Below are 22403 nucleotides of genomic sequence, written 5' to 3'. Positions count from 1 at the left end.
TCAGCAAAATTCTGTATCCTACTGTCTTCCCATTTAGAATTGTGTCTAAATTAAAAGTGGGCTCTCAAATCCTGGCAGGGTCCTCTCTGAATTATTTATTTATTTATTAGAGACGGAGTCTTGCTCTGTCACCTAGGCTGGAGTGCAGTGGCCTGATCTTGGCTCACTGCAACCTCTGCCTCCTGGATTCAAGTCAGTCTCCTGCCTCAGTCCCCGAGTAGCTGGGATTACAGGTGTATGCCAGCACTCCTGGCTAATTTTTGTGTTTTTAGTAGAGATGGGGTTTCACCATGTGGCCAGGCTGCTTTCGAACTCCTGACCTCAAGTGATCTCTCCCTGCCCCCCACCCCTGGCCTTCCAAAGCGCTGGGATTACAGGTGCCAGCCACTGTGCCCGGCCCTTTCTGAATAAATTATGTCATGAAATCCATTAAAGGTGATGCTGTTTTTGCTGTGTTCTAGATAGCTAGGATTGTCAAGCATTTATGATATAATTTTAAATTATGCTGTTATTTACTGAAGAATTTATAAATAGTAGCTTACCTTGTTCATTCATTTGTTATACCTTAGTGAGCAAAGGAGCAATATTAATTACTACCTTTACAATATTTGATGTTAAAAAATTTGATTAGTGGGCATTTTATCTGGTAACTCCAGAGAACATTTGATTAATTATTCTTTGATGACATGTTACCAACAATTGGCCTTATGCTTTTGTAATACATTGCTTCTTTAGTACTATGAAATCAAGGCATGATAGGTACTTGTTACTTTTAATGAGAATTTCATACGAATCACATTTTTATAAGGTATCTTTTAAAAAATTAAACAGTTGACTTCAAGGGACCTTCAGAAGCAAAGCACCTACATAAAATGGTGCTTGACAATTTTATAAAGTTAACATAAGCGTGATTTACCACCTTTTCCAACTTATAACATCTGTGAATTTGCTTGAAACACATACTGCCAGCCAGTCATAGTCAAATCCTGTCTTCATATCCCTGCCCCTCCTGGGAGCACATTTATTTATTATGTCTTTGGGTAGTTATTCTTATCATTGGAAGCAGTGTGCTTGATGTTAGTGTTTCAAATCTGTCAGAGGTTACACTTCTTTTCATAGCTACTTTGTAATCCTTTTTCTATGAGGTAAAGAATACATAAAGAGGAATTTATATTAGATAAGTATTTCATCGTAAATGTTCAGGTATGACTACAGTACACCACATATTCGAAGATGATTGCCATAATATGCAAGACCTCTATTGACTGTACTACAAGCCACTAGCAGAAGATAAAGGAGTATTGTTTTGGTGATTCAGTACGACAAGTGGTGTTGATTTCGTGATTTTCCAAAACGATAAAGAGCTTTTGATGAAGTTCCAAATACCACGCGATCTTCCTTTGGTTATGTAATTACATCATTGGGAAGATCAATGTGTATTACATGTGTATTAAGATATACATTAGCTGTGTATTAAAATTTCAGAGTTTCAGGCTTTGTTTCAAGTTGTACTTAATGGATTTACTATTTTTAAATAAGTTAAAATTTAAAAATTGTCTTGGTTTAAATTTCTAATATGGTAACTATGGATAGATACAACCTACATAAACAAAAGCTTTTTGGAGTTCTCAATCTTAATAGTGTAAACAAGCCCCAAGACCAAAAAGTTTGAGAACCACACATCCAGAGTAATGTTTTTGCTGTTTTAGAGCATTGCTTTTCAACTAGAGCCATGCATTGGGATCACCTGTGATTACACAAGAACCTGAGGACGTTGATTGCCTGTGGGAGGGGGAACTGGTGGCCAGTGGTTGAGAACAGGACTTTTTGTGGTATCTAACTTCATGCCTTTTCATTTTAAACTCTCTAAATGTGGGACCTACTCAGAATTAATACTGTGGGCTCCATCTCTAGGGCTTCTGATCCTGTAGGTCTCTGTTGGCGCTTGGCATCTGAAACATTAAAATGCGTGAAAGTTACTCTGACTTGCATCTGGAGTCAAGGATGGCTAGTGGATGTGCTCTGTTCCTCTACTGAGCTCTGTGGCTTACTCCCAACTCCCCCCTGACCTCCCCCATCCTTCAGAAAAGCAGGAGTGTGGAACAAATAAGCCACACTGTAGACAAGAAACAGGAAGGCAGAAACTTAGGTCTTCCCAAACAGTTCAACTTTTCTGCAGTTTTTTGAATCTTGAGAAAGCACCCAACTGTGGAGTTTCTGTATTCACTTGAGTCGCATTTATTTTTGTGCATCTTGAAGTTCGGTTGTCATTTTTAACCTGAGGGTGTATAGAATCTTTTGGGGATACAAAGGGCAACTTTTTTGTTTAAAAGCTCTTGGGCCCACATCCAGGTGTCTCTGGAGCCTTCACATTTGGGACTGAGTTCCGCAATTCCAGCTGAGGGTCTTGCCTTGGCTTGGTATCTCTTCTAGTTCCGCTTCTCCTCTGCAGTCAGAGGGTCCTTTCTAGAAAATCAATCTCATCGAATCTGTTAATGGCTTAATTTGCTCTCTACTAATAATCTTCAGGATGAAGACCAAATTGTCTTGCTTAAGGTTAAAAATTGGGTGCATTTTTTGAGTTGTGATTTTAATGGCTGTAGTAGATATAGTATGTATTTAAATAATATTTTCAGGTTAATAATAATACAAATAGCTAACATTTATAGAAAACTTAAAATATGCTGGATGTTGTGCTTATACCGTGGTAGAATTATGGTGAACCTCATTTTGTAGATGAGAAAACTGAGACTGAGAGATTAAGTAGTTGCTCACTATCATCTAGCTAGGAAATTGCGGGGCCGAGGTTGGAACCCAGGTTTCTGATTCCACAGGTTGGTATTTTGAATTAATTCATCCCTGCTCTTAAGTATTGAATTCGATGGCGAATTTCTCTGTGTGCTTGATAGAGACAAGTCATGGCCCAGCCTGTGGGACGGCGTCTCACTGCTATCTGCTCTTGTGTTTAGAGTGTACAACTCAGCAGCACTGCTCTCTGGTCAGGCAGCGTGCCCTTGCATTCACTGAAATATTTTCAGAGGATCATCAGAGGAGTCTTCACTCCCCTCCCGGGAACCTGAGAACTGCCCACCCCTCACACACCCAGAGCAGATTAGAGGTGGGAGAACTAGACCACTCCTGAGGTGATTTGTGGCCAAAAAGATGGAGTACTCTATTTTTTACTCTTGGATTAAGCAGAGTCATCAGAGATCTACATCTGGACCTTGTCACCTGGGGTTCTCAATGGAGTGACTGGCTGAGTGGCATTTAGAGCCCCGTGGCACAGCCTTCCTGCAGCAGCAGTGTCCAGTGTCGCCCTTCCCTGTGGGTTCCCCTCTCTGCTCCCGGGGCTCCTCATGCGGCAGCCTTGGCTGCCAGGCTAACGGCGCTTCCTGCAAGGCCCTCCCTCAGCATCTACTTCATGAGTCCTCCTAGTCGTGAGCTGTCATAGTGCCCTCATTTTCTTTGACGCTCTTATCACAGTCTGCCTTGGGTACTCATGTGCCACATTTGTTGTGTTTATGTCCGTCTCGTTAACCACTGTACATCATATTGTTAGGGCCCGATGTGTTTGGCCTGTAGTAAGTACTTAGAAGTTATTCATTGAGTTACTGATTGAGTTTAGTTATACTTTAAACACTGAACAATATTTTAGGAGTATTTAAACCAGAATTGTGTGGTGGACATTGCTTGATTTTTCCCAGCTTATTCTTTGATTACAGGTTCACTAAACAAGGATTGATTGCCATGGCTAATTTCTTTAGTAGTCCAGATTCTGTGCTTTTCCCTTTGAAACACAGATTAAGTAGATTTGGTTTAATAAGTAACTGTTGGATTTTGAAAATATTTTATAATCAGAAAGAAGGATAGACTGGAAATTTGGTTGGTAAGAGGACAGGGAGACCCAGGTGTGGCTGAAGAGGTAAGTGGGAGTGAAATGACGACGTCCATCTGAGGTGCAGAGAAAGTGAGGAGGCGAAGAGGAGAGTGTTTCTGGTATTGAAGAGTTCCTGACTTTTTGGTGGGAGAAAGCTGAAAAGTATATAAAACATTTGGAGTGGGGATATTTATGTGATGTACTTGAGTGTGAAAATGGTAACCTAAAAATAATTTTTACTGTGTGTGGTGGCTCACACCTGTAATCCCAGCACTTTGGGAGGCCAAGGCGGGAGGATTGCTTGATCCCAGGAGTTTGAGACCAGCCTGGGCAACATGATGGGACCCTGTCTCTATAGAACATGTAAAAATTAGCTGGGCATGGTACATACTTGTAGTCCCAGCTACTTGGGAGGCTGAGGTGGGTGATCACTTGAGCCTGGGAGGCAGAAGTTGCAGGAAGCCGAGATCTTACCACTGCACTCCAGCCTGGGCGACAGAGTGAGACCCTGTCTGGGAAAAAAAAAAAAATTTTAACTAAAATAGTGACACAACTTTTTAAGGAAACTTTTCGATGATACTTTTAATATTTATAAAATTAATACATACTCAGGGTAAAAATTCAGAGAGTGTGGAAAAATGTAAGGAAAAAAATAAAAACTACCCCGACCCTGTGACCACACAAAACGTTTTAGGTTTAATTTTGTTCCTTTCCCCACCATGTAGGCATTCCCTGGATCCTTGCTGACACACTGCACCTGTGTCTGCTTTAGCTAGAATAGAGACAGAATGATGGGGGGTGTGAGTCCTGAGAGGATGTGGAAAAGAGCAAGCTGGGCGCCAAGCTGGAGGTGAGCTTGGTGTGTTCCAGGAATAGCAGGAGTGAAATGTGGGGAGCGAGGGGCTGGCTCCCTTTGCTGGGGCCAGGAGTTTGGGTTCTGTTGTGAGTGTGATGGGGGGTGAGTGAGTAGAGTGATGATAATATTTATATTTTAAGAGGATCACTTTGTTGGGTGGATAATTCACTCTAAGGGGGCAAAGGTGGAAGCAGGTGACCAGCTCCTCAGGAGACTTCCTGTAATGGGATGGTAGCTGTGGAGTGATTATATTTGGGATTTGCTTTTAGGAATAGAATCGACAGGATTTGCCGATCTAAATAAGTACTTAATAGTCTGAAAATGTCTTTATTTCCCTTCGTGCTCCTATTCCTGAACTCTTGGATCATCAGTCAGATAGAGACATTTTGGTCTGAAGTGTTTTTCCTCTGCCCACTTTGAAGGTATTCTTTCATGATGGTTGAGAAGTCTGATGTTAATCCATTTCTTACTCCTTTGAAGTTGTATCTGGTAGCTTTTAGGATTTTTAAAAAATCTTTTATGTTCTGAAATTTTGCAATAATGTGTCTAGGTGTGGAACTTAAAAATTTACCTGAATTAACACTTAGATTAAGCAGAGTCATCAGAGATCTACATCTCTTCAATCTGAGGACTTTTTCTTTTTTTAAAATTTATTTTTTTTCAAAACTAGTGACATACTTAGAAATTTTTTTTTTTTTTTTTTGAGATGGGTCTTGCTGTGTTGTCTGAGCTGGTCTCAAACTCCTGGGCTCAAGCGATCCACCTCAGCCTCTGAAAGTGTTGTAATTACAGGCATGAGCCTCCATGCTAGGCTGACTTTTTCTTAATGATAGAAAAATTTTACTATTTTATTCTTCTTCATAATTTCTAACTGTTCTGTCTTTTGTTGTGTTTGATTTTTCCAGCTTGCATTTAAAGTGTCCTTTAGTATCTCCATTCTGCTGTTTAGCCCATTAAAAAAAATTCTCAGTGTTTAGGTTCACAGTGATTTCCTCTGTGCTACCATTTTGCCTTTGTGCTGGCAGCCACTGTCCTGTGTCTGTGGACGTCCCCGCTTCTAGAATTTCGTGTAAATGCAGTCATACAGTGTGCAGTCAGAAGTTTTGAGACTTGTTTCTTTCACTTAGCATAACGCATTTGAGGTGCATTTACAGTGCCCTATCAATAGTTCATTCCTTTTCATTGCAGAGTAGTGTTCCATTGTATGATGAACCAGTTTATCCATTTAACCAGCGAGGGACATTTGGCTTGCTTCCATTTTTGGCAGTTATGGATAATGCTGCTATGAACATTCATGTGAACATAAGTCAGTTTTGTAGGATAAACACCTACAAGTGGGGTTGCTGGGCCTCGGGGCAGGTGCATGCTCATTGGTTTCAGAAGTTGCCAGACTCTCTTCCAGTGTGGCTGTGGCTGCTTTGCCTCCGCACCAGCAGTGTGGGAGCGCTCCAGGGATGCCATGGCCCCACTGGCACTCAGCAGTGTTTGTGGTTTTTATCTTAGCTGTTCTAGCAAGTGTGTTTTGATATCTCAGTGTGGTTTTAATTTTCATTTTCCTAGTGATGTTGAACATCTTTGTGTGTGTGTGTTTTGCCATTCATATGTCTTCTTGGTGAATTATCCGTTCAAAACTTTTTTTTGTCTTTGTGTTTTGCAAATTTTTTTTCTCAGTATTTTCATTCTCTTAACAGTGTCTTTTGCAAAGCAAAAGTTTTTAATCTCAATGAAGGCCAATTTATGAATTTCTAAAAAAATGGGGTCATCATTTTGGTGTCATGTAGGAACTCTGCCAAACTCAAAGTTGCCAAGATTTCTTCTTTTGTTTTGTTTTATTTCTAAGAGGGGCTTATATTTTACTCTTTTATTTGAGTTAATTTTTGTTGGGGTGATCAGCCCCAACACGAGGTCGTGGGGGTGACGAAGTCTGGTGGAGTCAAAGGAATGAGAAAAGACAGTTTGAGAGAGAAGGTGGGTTCAGGGGACCATGGCTAAGTGTGGAGGCTGTGAAGGTCCCCAGCTCTGGAGGCCCAGACTATTTATTGGTGATCAGACAAAGAAACAGGTGGTGAGAATGTGGGGGTCGAAAGGTCACGTTGCATTAAGCACATGATTTATAGCTGTGATGGTTTAGCATATGCTCTGCTGCTTGAGATAATGGAGAGCAGGTTCTTTTAACTCAAGTTAACAGTCGATCCTAGGAGAGCAAGGAGCAAGGAGCCAGCAAGTCTAGACACATTTCATAGCCACGAGCCCTGGATTCTATCCAAGCCACGAGGGGTCTTATGCCCTGGGCTTAAATTATGGTGCATCAGGGTAGCCTTCTTCCACCCTTTAGTGCAGAAGTTGGTGTTCCAGAGGCCACAAGGGATTTTAGACCCTGGACCCCGGACATGTTCCAAGACTCTTTTACATGATGTCAGACATGCCCTGCCTCAGCTTCTCCCAACACTCAGCTTTTCCCAACAAATTTTCATATATGGCATGTGATATAGGTTGAAATTCATTTTTGAGTTTACCAAGAAAGTTTTTTCCCCCCTCACATTTTAGTTGCTTTCTTATCTTGAAGACTAAAAGTTTTAAAACGGACCTTTAAAAAATGTTGATGCCATGGCCCCCCACTCCAGACTAATAAAATCAGAATTTGTGAAAAGTGAGTCTTGGCATTAATATATTAAAAAAAAAGTTTTATTTTAGAATGATTGCAGACTTACAGAAAAATTGCAAATATAGAGTTTCTGTAAGCCCAGTACCATTTCATCTATTATTAGCATCTTACATTCCCGTGGTGCACTTGTTAGAATTAATCAGTAATGATACACTAGTATTAATGAAGCTCCGTAGTTATTTAGATTTCCTCAGTTATCACTCAGTGGCCTTTTGCTGTCTCTAGGCTCCCTCTAGGAATGTTCCATTCAATTGTCTTGTCTCTTTGGGCTCCTCTTGAAATTGACAATTTCTCAGACTTTTTTTTTTTTTCCATGATCTTGAGAGTTTTGAGGATTAAAGGTTATTTGTAGACTACCTCAATTGAGTCTGATATTTTTATCATGACTAGACTGGGGTTATGTATTTTTGGGAGGAAGACCCCCGAGGTGAAGTGACATTTTCATCACATCCTATGGAGGGTACCTGCCACCAGGGTGATTCATCATTCTTGAAAGGGACCTTCCTCGCTTGGCTAAGGTGTGTGTGCCAGGTTTCTCTGCTGTGAGTGACTCTCTTTTTTCTGCTTGTATTGTGCTCTTTGGAAGAAAGTTACTATGCCCAGCCCACCCTTACAATGTGGAGTTATGTTTTAGCTACTTCCTTGAGAGTGAAGTGTCTACATAAATTACTTAGCCCTTATTATCTTTTAAATTTCTATAAGGTCAGTGGCAATATCCCCTCCTGATTCTGTGTCTTGTCTTGTTTTTCTTGGTCAGTCTGGTAAAGGTTTATCAATTCTATTGTCCTTTTTTTTCTTTTTTCTTTTTTTTTTTTTTTAAGAATCCAGATTTTGGTTTCATTGATTTTCCCCCCCACCATTTTTTGTTGTAAATTTCATTGATTGCTGTTTTTTTTTTTTAATTTCCTAATGTATACTTTGTTCTTTTTCCAGATTTTATCGTATAAACTGAAATTATTGATTTGAGGTCTATCTTCCTTTTTAAAGAAAGCATTTTATGCTGTAAATTTTCCTCTAAGGACTGTTTTAGCCACATCTCACATATTTTGGTATGTTGTGTTTTTATTTTCATTCAATTCATTTTCTAATTTTCCTTGACAGTTTTTATTGCCCATGTATTTTTTTTCAACTTTGTTGAGGTATAATTGATAAATCCAAAATGTATATATTTAAGGTGTGCAATGTGTTGCTTTGATGTATGTATGGATTGTGAAATGATTACCACAATGAAGCTAGTTAACATGTTCATCAGCTCACCTCGGTACCCGTTTTTGTGTGTGTGTGTGTGTGTGTGTGTGTGTGTGTGCTGAGAAAAACCTGATTTACTCGCAGCAGATTTCAAGTACACAATCCATTGTCACTAACTGCCGTCCCCATGCTGTGCGTTAGGTCTCCAGAACTGATTCGCCTATGACTGCAAGTTTGAAGTGCTTGCTCTTGGAGTAAGAAGTTGCATTGCTTTCTTCTACTGCAACCCCTTGAAAGTGCATTTACTGCAGTTTGAGGCTTTTCCCCGAGAGATTTCTAGGACCTTTATAGAGAAAGAGAAAGGAGTAGCAGTTTTTCCAGTTTGAGGCTTGTTCTCACCTTTCTTCAGACAGCTCAACCTTGCTTCCATTAAATTTTTTAACTGTTCAGAATTACATTCATTCCATGAATTTTTAAGTCTTGTAGTTGTTACTGTGAAGATGCAATAAAATGTAACGATATAAAACAACCTTTTAAATAAAGTTTAATTTAAATAATGAAAGGGACATATATAATTTTCCTATGACTGCTGTAACAGATTACCACAAAGTAGTTCATTTATCCCTGTGTGTTTCTGGAGGCCAGAGCCAAAGGCAGTGTTGTGGGCTAACTGCAGGTTGCAGGGCTGGGCTCCCCCTGGAGGCTCTAGGGGGTGCTGCGTCGCCTTTTCCAGCTCTAGTGGCTGTGGCGCTCTTGGCTCATTGGCTCCTTGGCCCATGTGTGTGTTGACTGACTGCCAGATATTTGGAGATTTTTCAGATACCATTCTCTTAAGGATTACTAGTTTAATTCTGTTAGTGTTAGAGGACATACTTTGAATAATCTTATTGTTTTCTGTTTAATCAAACTGCTTTGTGACCCACAATTCAGTCTGTCCTGAACGTTCCACGGGCATTTGAAAAGAGTGTGTGTTGTTTGGTTGTGGGGTGGGCTGTTGTGTGAATACCGATTAGGTTTAGTTGGTTGTTGGTGTTCAAGTCTATATCCTTGCTCGTTTTCTCTTCACTTGCTCTTTTGATTACTGAGAAATGCCCCTTGGTATCTGCAGATGTATTTGTGAATGTCTGTTTTTCCTTTCAGTTCTGCTAGAGTTTGCTTCATGTGTCTTACAGCTCTGCTGTATAGAGTGTTCACGTTTAGAACTGCTATGTCATCTTGGTGAATTGCCCTTTTATCATTTTGTGGTCCCTTCTTTATCCTTGTTAATTTTTCTTAGTCTAAAGTTTACTTTGTCTGATAGAAATATAGCCAGTTCACGTTCATTTTGAATAGTGTTTTTGTGGACTTTCTTCATCCTTTCATTTTTAAGGATGTCTTTCTTTTTTTTTTTTTCTTTTTTTTGAGATGGAGTCTCTCTCTGTCGCCCAGGCTGGAGTGCAGTGGCCAGATCTCAGCTCACTGCAAGCTCCGCCTCCCGGGTTTACGCCATTCTCCTGCCTCAGCCTCCCGAGTAGCCGGGACTACAGGCGCCCGCCACCGCGCCCGGCTAGTTTTTTTTTTTTTCTTTGTGTTTTTTAGTAGAGACGGGGTTTCACCATGTTAGCCAGGATGGTCTCGATCTCCTGACCTTGTGATCCGCCCGTCTCGGCCTCCCAAAGTGTAGGGATTACAGGCTTGAGCCACCGTGCCCGGCCGAAGGATGTCTTTCATCATGTCTCAGTTGGGCTCCTTCTCGACAGCACATAGCTTTAAGGGGTGCCTTTTTCCAGCTTCCCCTTCTGTGCTGCTGCTCTCACTCTCTGGTTCCCAACACACTTCCTCATGTTCTGGCTAAAATCCAAACCCCGCAGCCTGCCAGCCTTGTGATGGAGTCTTGGGGCCGTTATTGGTTCTTGCCAAGTGTGGAATGGGGCAGCCCACTGTGGGGGTGCCCCTGAGTGAAGGTGGAAGGGGCCGGTAGCCTGGCACAGGGCTGGGAGAGCGGTGGTGCTTCCTCCCGCCCTCCCCACCTGGGCCCTGGCTGGGGAGACTGGGCCTGGATTGGAGGTGTTTCAGTCTTTGCTTGTTTGTGGTTTGGGTTTTGGAGTGTTACCCGGCCCCAGCTGGTGTCGTAGACAGCAAACACATAAACAAAATATCAAAAAGCAAAAATGGGGGAAGTCACTCCAGGTTTTCCTTTGATCCATGAGTTTCATACCCAGTCTGCTCCTCTTACCCATTGTTCAGAGTCTTTTTAGAGGTGTTTTATGTAAATTTGCCAGTTTTACGTTTTTTGCCATCAGTAGTGGAGTGTGCTTACTCTGTCTTGACTGAGATGACTTCTGTCTGTAGTTCCTTCTTTCAAGTCAATCCTGTTTATTTTCTTTACATCTTTCAGGGATTCTTCAGTTTCTGTTTCACCAAGAGTGCCCTTCTTAGGTCCACTTTTCCGGTTTTGTTTATGTCTTCCTTAAATCCTTTCTTACATTTCTGGGGATTTGGATTCTCTATGGATTGGACAGGGGAAGCCACACTGGGAGCTCAGAGTGCCCACTTGAAGGTTCTCTGTGGATTGGGCAGGGGACGCCACACTGAGCGCAGACTGCTCACTTGGATTTCCAGATGCCACTCATAGTTCCACTTCCTTCCTCGGATGGAGAACAGTGTTGGCTTTTGCTGGCGGATGCAGCTGGGCACTGCCCTGTTGGGCTGCTCGTTTGCATCTCAGGTTGAACTGGGCCCAGCACTCAGTGGTCAGGGGGTGCGGGGATCTGGAGGTATCTACTGGTAGCTTGACTTCTGGAGTCCTAGAAGTTGGGTACACAGGCAGGCTATCCCACCCTGGTGCCAACTCCAATTCACTTATCGAAGTGATTGCTTTACTCGGAAGGTGGAGGCTTTCCTAAGTATTTCTTCCTGACCCTTGACATTCTTTTACTGCTGAGACTGTAGTGGGGAACCATTCTTCTCCCAGATCCCTTGTACTGAGGGTGGGAGTTCCTCAGATTGGGAGTTTGCCTCTGCAGAGATGACAGCCTGGATTTTTTCATGGGCTAAGGCAGTTTCTGTGAACCATGTAACTTCCCAGGCCCTTCCCTTATCATCCTTTCTGTCTTGTGTGACTTCTTTGGACATGTATTGCACTCCAGGTTTCTGCCTCCCCACTTCTGCCTGGCCTGATCTGGTGATTTCCTTGTGTCTTAATTTCCGTCTTTTTGCCTTTTTGTTTTTGTTTTTGAGATACTTCTTCAATTTTAAATGCAAGCTTTCTACTTATTTTAAAAAACATCTGCCTTCATACTTTTAATATTCAAGAGCTTGTCTTCTCTGAATTTATGGCATCCTGTTTTATTTCATGGATGTGTTATGTCTAATCTCGTAGGCCATTATAGCTTCTTTGTTTTTGTACATATTCCCCCCATTTTCTTATTTCCTATGTTGTCACTTTTTCTTAGAGCTTCCTTTTTTCCTTCTTGTGTTTGTCTCTTTTTTGTGTTAGATGGTGCCCTCGGGTGTCTGGTGATACCTGTTCTTTTCATCTTTAAGAGTGGAGTTGTTGGAAGGTCTTGGCTAGGGCAGCATTTGCCCAGTGCTGAGCTTCCTTGTGGAGGACAGGCACACGTCATCTTATTGTCCTTTACGGATACTGTGTTATTTGACAATTGGAAGGTTTTTGGCACCCTGCGTTGAGCAAGTCTTTAGGCACCATTTTTCCAACAGCATGCGCTCACTTTGTATCTCTGTGTCATATTTGGAAATTCTCACAGTATTTCAGACTTTTTCATGTTATTATATCTGTTACGTTGATGTGTAACTTGTGATCTTTGATGCTACTATTGTAATTGTTTTGGGGTGCCATGAAGTGCACAGACTTAATAAAAAAATGTTGTGTATGTTCTGACTGCTCTGTCAACCAAGGGTTCCCTGCCGCGCCCCCTCTCCTCAGGCCTCTCTGTTTCCTGAATCACAGCAATATTGAAATTAGGCCAGTTAATAGCCTTACAGTGACTTCTTACTATTTAAATGAAATTAGTAATCAACAGAAAACCAAACACCACTTGTTCTCACTCATAAGTGGGAGTTGAACAGTGAGAACACATGGACACAGAGAGGGGAACAACACACACCAGGGCCTGTTGGAGGGTGGGGGGCGGTGAGGGCGGGAACTTAGAGGATGGGTCACTAGGTGCTGCATACCAGCATGGCACACGTGTACCTGTGTAACAAACCTGCCACACGTGTACCTGTGTAACAAACCTGCACGTTCTGCACGTGTATCCCGCTTTTTGTTTTTTAGAAGAAATAATAATAAAAGAAATTAGTGTTCAAGTGAAATGAAGAGTAACATGTCTCTCACTTTAAATCAAAAGCTAGAAATGGTTAAGCTTAGTGAGGAAGGCATACCAAAAGCTGAGATACGTGAGAATCTAGGCCTTTTCTGCCAGTTAGTCAAGTTGTGATTGAATAGGAAAAGTTCTTGAAGGAAATTACAAGTGCTATTCCAGTGAACACAGGAGCAATACATTGAAACAGCCTTATTGCTAATATGGAGAAAATCCGAGTGGTCTGGATAGAAGATCAGACCGGCCACCGCATTCCTTTAAGCCAAAACCTAATCTCGAGCAAGACACTAACTCTGAAGGCTGAGAGAGGTGAGGAAGCTGCAGAAGAAAAGTTTGAAGCTGGCAGGGTTTTTTAGTTTATGAGATTGAAGGGAAAAAGCCATCTCCGTAACATAAAAGTGCAAGATGAAGCAGCAAGTCATCCAGATCTAGCTGTGATCACTGAGGAAGGTGGCTACTCTAACAACAGATTTTCAGTGTAGGTGAAACACCCTTCCATTGGAAGATGCCATCTAGGACTTTGATTGCTAGAGGGAAGTTAGTGCCTTCCTTCAGAGCTGCAAAGAACAAGCTGACTCTCTTGTCTGGGGCTAACGAAGCAGGTGACTGAAGTCGTTGAAGCCAGTGCTCGCTGACCATTCCAGAAATCCCGGGGCCCTTAGGAGTTATGCTAAATCTACTCTTCCTGTGCTCTAGAAATGAAACGACAAAGCCTACATGACAGCACATCTTTTTATAGCACGGTTTACTGAATATTTCAAGCCTACTGTTAAGGTCTGCAGCTCAGAAAAAGATTGCTTACCGCTCGTTGAGAATGCATCTGGAGTTGTCTTGCCTGCTTACATGCATCTGTTCTGCAGCCCATGGGCCAAAGAGTAACTTCAACTTTCAAATCTTTTCACTTAAGAAACACATTTTATAAGGCTATAGTTGCCATAGATAGAGATTCCTCTGATGGATCTGGGCAAAGTAAATTGAAAACTTTCTGGAAAGGATTCACCATTCTAGAATTAAGATCATTTGTGATTCATGGGGGGAGGTCAAGTTGTCAGCATTAACAGGAGTTTACGGGAGGAGGTCAAATTGTCAGCATTAGCAGGAGTTTGGAAGAAAGTGATTCCAGCCATCATGGATGACTTTGAGGGTTCAAGCCTTCAGTGGAGGAAGGAACTGCAGATGTGGTGGGGGAATAGCAAGAGAAGTAGAATTAGAAGAGGATCTTGAAGATGTGACTGAACTGCCACAATCTCTTGATAAAATGTGAACGCATGAGGAGTTGCTTCTTGTTGATGGGCAGAGAAAGTGGTTTCTTGAGATGGAACCTACTCCTGCTGAAGTGCTGTGAAGATTGTTGAAATGACAGCAAAGAATTTAGAATGTTACATAAACTTAGTTAATAAAACAGTGGCAGGGTTTGAGAGGATTGGCTTCGGTTTCAAAAAGAAGTTCTACTGTGGGTAAAATGCTGTCAAACAACATCACATGCTACAGAGAAATCTTTCACAAAAGGAAGAGCCAATCGATGTGGTAAACTTCATTGTTCTCTTATGTTAAGAAATTGCCATAGCCCCTCCATTCTTCAGCAGCCACCGCCCTGGTCAGTCAGCGTCGTCAGCATCAAGGTGAGGCCACCGCCCTGGTCAGTCAGCAGTCATCAGCATCAAGGTGAGGCCACTGGCCTGGTCAGTCAGCAGTCGTCAGCATCAAGGTGGGGCCACCGGCCTGGTCAGTCAGCAGTCGTCAGCATCAAGGTGAGGCCACCGCCCTGGTCAGTCAGCAGTTGTCAGCATCAAGGTGAGACCCTCTGCCTGCAAAAAGATTGCGACTTGCTGAAAGCTCAGATGATGATTAGCATTTTTAAGCAAGAAAGTATTTTTGAATTAAGGTGTGTATATGTTTTTTTCTTTTTAGACATAATGCCGTTCCATACTTAATAGACCATGGTATATTAAACCTAACTTTTATATGCACTGGGAAACCAAACGTTTCATGTGACTCACCGTTTGTGATATTTTCTTTAATGTGGTGATTGGAACCAGTTCTGCAGTATCTCTGTGGTCTGCCTGAATTGGACTAAGACCCATCTGCTTGTTGGGGATCCCCACCCATCACTGTCTGTCTCTCTTTTCTCTTGGGCTGATCAGTTTTCCCATAGACAAATTGTGCATCCTGGCGTTCTGGGAAGGACTGGGGGTCCCTGAGTTGTCTGTCACCTTTGCTTAGTGACCGGGGCTACCTTAGTGTCCATCCAGACCAGGCTTGCTGGGCGGGTCTTGGTGGCTGTCTGGCAGTGTGGGATTGGGTGGAGGACCCAGGACTCTCTTTCCATCCAGACTTGCAGCCAGGTCTCCCCCTTCAGCCCTGCTTGCTCGTGCATCCTGAGAGTATCCAGTTCCTTCCTTTCCTGAGCCTGCTTGGGCTCTGCAGTGGGAACTGTATTTCTTTTTGACATTTGTTCCTCCTACTCCCCTCTCCCCATTCTTAGTCTGACAGACATTTAGTGTTCAGGTTTCATTGTCCTCTTGAATCAGTTACCACACATCCATCTGCAGTCCGGCTTCTCACATTTTTTGACTTCTGATTCCTTTCTGCCTTGTTTTCTTTGTCCTTGTTGGTTTATGCTTTTAGTTTTAAAAACTCCTTTATCCTCAATTTTATGATGTTTTTGAAGGGAGTGGAGGCACATGTGTTTAAGCTGTCATCTTCATCTAGAGGTGCAAATGCAAATTAACTGTCCGTTTTGACTGTTGAGTGACCCTCTTCTGGCTTTTTGTGTTTGTTGACCTGGGAGCTTCTCAGAGGCTCTCTTGACCCGGCCTCCTCCTCATGTTCATGTGTTGGGATGTGACCCTTTCTGTTCCTTTTCTTTTCGTGATTACTGAGCCAGTTTGTTTTCTGTCATCTAGGATTTTTCAGACTCTGGTATGTTACTGTTCTCATTCTTATTTTAAATTGAACTCTTATTTCATTCATTCATTCTGTTTTGATTTCTTAATAGCTTTTCTGTCCTCTCAGTTAAGACCTCGGGGAAATGGAAGATAGATGTTACTACTAGTTCATTGTTCTTGAACTGGAAGCTTCTGGTGACCAGAACTTAACCTGGTTGGTAACAATCCACATCCTTTTGTTTGCCTTTCAGCTGATGTAGCCCAGCAGTTCCAGTATGCTGTGCGGGTGATTGGCAGCAACTTCGCCCCAACTGTTGAAAGAGATGAATTTCTAGTAGCTGAAAAAATCAAGAAAGAGCGTACGTATTTTTCTTAAATGTCATGTGGTGGATTCTTAAACTTGTCAGAACTTAAGCAGATGTATGTATGCATGTCTGTAGGTGTGTATGTAGTTCCCAAGCACATTTTAATATTGGTACAAAATAAGGACAAGTCAATTCTGTTGTAGAGTCAGAACTATTAGAACATAGTACTTTAGAATGTTTAATTCTGGGATGGTGCATAAAGCTTTTGCAAATCCTGGCACCTTAGAGAAGAAAGCTTTCCATTTGTTAGTTCTTGGCTGGCGAGTAGATTATCTGATTATCCCTGGCAGGGCTCTGCCGCCCCGCTTCACCTCTGGAGAGCCTGAGTGGGAAGCTCGGCTCTGAGTAATGAGCCGCCACACATGAGCAGTCCTGTTTGAAAGGTGGTTTTTGCAGGTGGCCAGCTCTCCATCCTTATAGTTCTCTGGACTGTATAACCCAAACGGAGTGGCGCCTTTCAGTTGGCCTAGAAAAGAGGCCTGCGCGAAGGTCAGTGCATTTCCTTGCTGGGCCTCCCCGTTAAACTGCCCAAGTGGAGTAGGCGTTGGCCTTGGGTCTCAGTAATAACTCCTTCTACAAGTTCATTTGGCCTTGGGTCTCAGTAATAACTCCTTCTAGAAGCCCATTTGGCCTTGGGTCTCAGTAATAACACCTTCTAGAAGCCCGTTTGGCCTTGGGTCTCAGTAATAACACCTTCTAGAAGTCCTGCATGGCACAGTTTTCCACACCTGGCGGTTGCATTACGAACTGTGTTTGGCCCATGGTCTGTGGAGGTCCCATTTTAGAACTGTGTGACCGCACTAGATGGCAAGTCAGCTGGGGATAGAGTTGAAGGTGTGACCCAGAGTACTTCACCTAGACATAGTTCAGGGCTGGATGAGCAGTGGAAGTCTGAAGTGATCCATCTGCTGTTACGATGCAGAGCGCTGGGGAATAAAAATGGGGTATTTAAACTGCTGTTAATATATTAAAATTTATTTTCCTCAATGTCTGTAAAACAACATGAGAACACTATACTGTCCTTGAAACCTAAACCATTTTACCCGTTTGAGATGATTACTGAGGACTCCAGCAGTTAGGTACTGCATTAACAGCCCGTTTCCTTTACAAAGTCACATTTCATGGCCTCAGGGTGAGCATATTACCCGTATTTAAACATGCTACTATGCATGTGTCAGTAGCTAAAAATCAAGTTTGTTTAAACTCATACTTAAAGAACTGACAGCTACATTGCTGCAATGGATCTTCAGGGGAGTCTGGGATTTTCCTTTTAAAGGAGAAAACTGTAACAATGTAGAGTTTGTGTTTCCTGTGTGTGTCGTGTTTTGAGATGAAGGCGTGTTGTGTGTTGACTGACTTGGGTGCCTCTGGGGTGTCCCAGCAGGTGTCCCAGCTCTTCCTGGGAACCTCCAGTGAGCACCAGCTCTTCAACACCTGTAGTCCTCTCCCGCGATGGACACTGTTTATTTGTCATGTCTTACGAATGCTGAGACGTTTGAAATTTGATTACAGTTGTTGATAGATTAGTTGAGTTATGGTAGCTCTGCTCTCTGGAATAATACAGAAAAGTTAATTTTCCATTTGATATAACCGACCTCAAATATAAAGTGCTCGTGTTTTATATTGAAACAAATTGCAAAAGTGATCATGTGTGACAAACATTTTCCACACTGGCAGGTGGGGTACATTGTAACTGGAGATGTGGTATAATTTAATAGAGAAGGAATTTAATAGAGAAACATCACTTATTTGTAAATACTATGTGTTCATTTTTCTTATTTTATTGTGCTGTGACTGTAGTGCATGTATGAATTAGTGCCAATCTCATTCTATAGAAAGAGCATCACTTGCTTGATTTCATGGTTGTAATTGGAATCTGTTTATGTGTTGTAAATACAGTAAATTATATCAAATTTTAATTGCATTCATTTTGTTTAATGCATTTTACATAGTATATTTTAAGATAGCTTTCCTTTTCTATATAGGAAGAGTCGAATGTACAGTTACAATTACATTATGTAATCTCTGGTATGTGCTTCATACCAAAATCCTTTTTTAACTAAAGAATGTGGGGTTGTCTGTAGAGTCAATCATTGTCTTCGTACAAGTGAATTAGAACATTTAATGCTAAATGTGATTGACTGATGAGCTTTTTATAAAGTCATACTACTAAAATGGGATAAATACAAAGGTTCATTAGAGAGTGTTGAAATTATAAGTTAGCCTTTGAAAGTGGCACCTTTTCTAGTGGGTGTAACAGCTTCTTTGAGAGGCACCTGCACACAGGTGGTGTTTGCAGTGTTGTAAATGTGAGCAAAGTGAGTTCTCTTCCCCCAGGGAACCCAATATGACCGCAGCTTCTCCTCCTTCATGGAACAGAACATAGAATGAACTTCTCATTCGCTGCAGCTGCTTTCAGATAATTTGTAAGTGTAGCTGGAACAGCCAAAGACATTTGTTAATCAGATGAATTGGTGGATGAAAATTAATAAGCTATTTTGAATTTTATTTTGAAACAGTAATTGATTATGACATTTAATACTAAAACAAGGTGAAACATTGCTGTGTATCTTAATAAAAATGTTTAGGATGTGTAGTTTCCAAGTAGAATGAATGACCATGAATATTGTACTTGTTTACTGTCCTTGGATTCAGGATTCCTGATATTTTCACTTTCCATCCCTACCTCCAAGTGACTACTGTTAACTAGTTACAGTGATCATAGTTTGCCTTACTGTTGATTAATATTTGTAGATGGACTGTAAGTACTCCCATTATTTCTATTACCTTACCTAATTTTCACATAAACTCTTTGATCCCAGCCTAATATTTTCCATACTTTACAAATGTCAGGGAGTTAGATGAATTGATAGGATTCATAGATCTTAAAAGTTGCTCATCATCTAATTTGACAATGGCTTTTGACTCTGAATTCATCACTTGCGAGTTATGTTATTGTAGGTGAAATAGTATCATACAATGAATTTTGGTGTTTGTAATTACTACGCTTATTTTCTTTCTGTCTTTTCAGTTATTCGACAACGAAGAGAAGCAGATGCTGCATTATTTTCAGAACTCCACAGAAAACTTCATTCACAGGTACAGTGCAGAATTCTGGAAGTCATTAGACTCATTGTTGAGGACATGATGAGTGGTATAGGAACCTTTGAATGTTTTTTGTGGTATCTTATTAAACTTTTCTATAATTGGTAATTGCTTTTAATTGTAGATTGTATTTGCTTTTTTGTGTGAGCTTCAGTATTAGAAGTTTTAGCTGGATTTAGTGCTAAATTGTTTATAAAGATGAATGAAGCTACAGTGGGAAAGTCAACAGAATTTGTGAGTTTGTATTGTAGTCGCTTAAATACATTGCTGGGAGGAAGTACATTGGTAGAAGTCTTGACTTATCTTCATATAATAGCTAAACTTTGATAAACTTATTCATTGGATCATAATTTGTACTGCCATAGTAAATAATGAAAAAATTGATTTTGAATGTGGTTGGATATTGATACTTGAAAATGAAAGATCTAACCTTTTTTTTTTCTTTTGAAATGCGGTTTCGCTGTGTTCCCCAGGCTGGTCTCAAACTCCTGGGCTCAAGTGATCCTCCTGCCTGAGCCTCCCAAGTAGCTGGGACTACAGGTGCAGGCCACCAAGCCCAGCCTTGTATTTTCATAAAAGATTTTGGCAGCCTGTATGCCAATACATTAATTGAATCGTAGGGTGAGATTTTTGTGAATTCTGACTATAAAGGAACTTAGTTCATCCAGCTTTCTTTCCTTTTATGGAGAAGAAGGTGAATCTAGAGAGGTTTAGTGCTTTGCGCAGCAAATACTATTAGTGTTACACAGTGAAAATGATTGAGTTAGGCCTAATGCTGCTGGTAATTAAACTTCCTCTGTTGTTGTATTGTGCTCTTGAAACACGCTTAGTTCATTTGCTGCCCATTTTGATTCCTTAATTGTTTGACTTGGATTCACTGTTTTAAGCATGCTTTTTTCCATAATATTTGTGATATTATCTTTGTAATGTTTACAGAGTAAGAAATAGGAACCTTTTTTGTCCATTCATTTCCAGGCAGATTATTTCAAACTGCTGTATCATTTGCTTTTCTTAAATCTTTCTCCATTTTTAAGACCATTTTCTACACACTGAATGTTAAAAAGATTTGCTTACTGGATACCATATTTCTCCAGATTCTTAGCCTTACCAAGGTCCCCAAAGGGAGACTTCATCTAGGAAAAGCTGTTGTATTGGTTAATATCAGCCATTGGATGAAAACATATTTAGACACCTTGTGACTTAGAATGGTTGTTTTCCAAAATTTTGTTTGGAGCTATGAATGTTTATTCCTAAATATCAATGTTAAGTAGTGGCCTGCTTCCTAGGGCTCGCCCCCAAAACTGACTTGCTTGGCTTTTTCATTGCATGACTGAAACATGATGAAAAATACTAAGAAGTCATAGTATAAGACCAACGATTAAACAAAGTAGAATAGCAGATTCAGGTTAGTAGCCATTCCATCATTTTACCAAGAATGGCTCCGCAGAAGGGTGAAGGTTGTTGATCCTATTTTTTATCTCGTCTTAGTTAGGGCCCCATGTGTGGGTGTGCTGTGCAGACCACGGGGATGAAAGGTCAAAGGTGCAGTCGACTGTTTGCTCTTGTTGCTGTTAGACCTAGAGGGAAGGAGTCGGGAATGGAAGGAGGGTCCAGGTTGACATGGAGATGGGAGTAGAGTGCCGTGGTGTTCTTGAGTTGGGTCTGAAGCGTGGCTGAGCAGGAAAGGCCGAGCGGGGAGGATGGCTTATGAGGGGAGTAGAACAAGAACATTGTGCAGCTGGACTGCCCAGGCAGGGCTGGGGCGTTGAGGGCAGGGAACAAACGGCGTGCAGGTGCTGTGGCTGCATGGTAGGTGGTGCCCTGTTGATGAGGGGTGTTCTGGTATGGCAGTACCGGGAAAGCTGAGATCAGCTCTTGTGCTGGGCACTAAGCAGCTGCTTTGCAAAGATGTTTATTTGGTGTTCCTCTAGCTCTTACCATGTCCTGATAAGACTTTCTTCACGTACAATTCAGTTTGTGCACAGTTTTAAAAGTTTTATACCTGAACTTGCGGTCCTGTAGTTTCAGAGTCTGAGGTGGCGGGTCTGAAGTGGTTTCGGATGGCTAAAAGCATCTGTACTGCCAGAGTGGTGGAAATGATCTGGTTTCACCCACCAGATTTCTCCTCTACCCACTTCTGCCCCCCCTGAGCTCTGTAGACCTGGCGGATTATACTCCCGGCCTCTCGCTGTGTGTCTCCCGGTTGGCTTCAGCTGGAACTGGCTTAAGCCCCAGGGTGAATCCAGAGTTGGGAGAGGGATGACACCAAACTGTCATCTCCCCTGCTGCTGGGCAGCTGTTTGTCAGTGGCGTAGCTGTGCCCACAGCTCCTGAGGGCAGGCCCTGCGCTGTGTTGGGCCCTCCTGGAGCCTGCGGCTACTGTCTCCAGCCCTGACCCCTCTGGTCTCAGGGTCATTAGTGGCTTCCGGCTGGTGGTGCTCCCTAGTGGCTCCTGGCTGGTGGTGTTCCACCCGAGTGGGTCCTGGCTGGTGGTGTTCCCATAGCGGCTCCTGGCTGGTGGTGTTCCACCCGAGTGGGTCCTGGCTGGTGGTGTTCCCAGACTGCCTCACCGTCTCCTGTGGTTTCCGTCCACACCTTCGTATCAAATGGTCTTCAGCAGACTGAAGAGATCCTCGGTGTTTTATACTTGCTCTTTTTATAGTTAAAAAATGCTGCCTCCTCCTTTATGTCACTTGCTAGGTTTTTGGTGCGTAATTTTGTTCATTTTTGAAATTTCTCCACCTTCACCCTCAAATACATCTTTGCTAAAATAAAATCTGAGATTTTTAACCTAGCAGTTCCTTAGTGCAAAGGTAGAACATTTCCTGCCGTCTTTCCCTTCACCTACTGGTCATTTCACTCAGAGACTCCCTGAAAACTCCCACAGGTTCTCACAACTTGGCATCCTCTGAGCTGAAGGGAGCGTTGCGCCTTATTCCACCCTTCTGGGCATCCATTCACATCCACCTGCACGCTGCGTGCTCTTTCTTCTGTGTTCTCTGTTTTGGTGAATGACAGCACCGTTGATCTTGCCCCCATGAGAACCTGGGTGTCATCTTGACTCCCCAGCTATACCTCTTGTTTGGAGGTGGACAGACCTGGGGGTGAACCCTGCATGTGGCTCTGTGATTTGGCTG

The 22403-nt window shown here is 42.1% G+C and overlaps 1 protein-coding gene across 3 annotated transcripts in view; it reads left to right on the top strand.

Annotated features, from left to right (window-relative positions):
* Positions 1-22403, top strand: part of TUBGCP3 (tubulin gamma complex associated protein 3) — a 94920-nt gene that overhangs the window by 2610 nt on the left and 69907 nt on the right. For all 3 annotated transcript variants that reach the window (XM_009192254.3, NM_001168727.1, XM_031655595.1), the window contains 2 exon segments: positions 16048-16155; positions 19193-19260. In XM_009192254.3, coding sequence (XP_009190518.1) covers positions 16048-16155; positions 19193-19260 — 176 coding nt within the window.

This window comes from Papio anubis, chromosome 15 (assembly GCF_008728515.1).
Source record: "Papio anubis isolate 15944 chromosome 15, Panubis1.0, whole genome shotgun sequence".
NCBI classification, from domain to species: Eukaryota; Metazoa; Chordata; class Mammalia; order Primates; family Cercopithecidae; genus Papio; species Papio anubis.
Note: the sequence above shows the minus strand (reverse complement) of the source record. Positions and strands in the feature narration are given on the sequence as shown.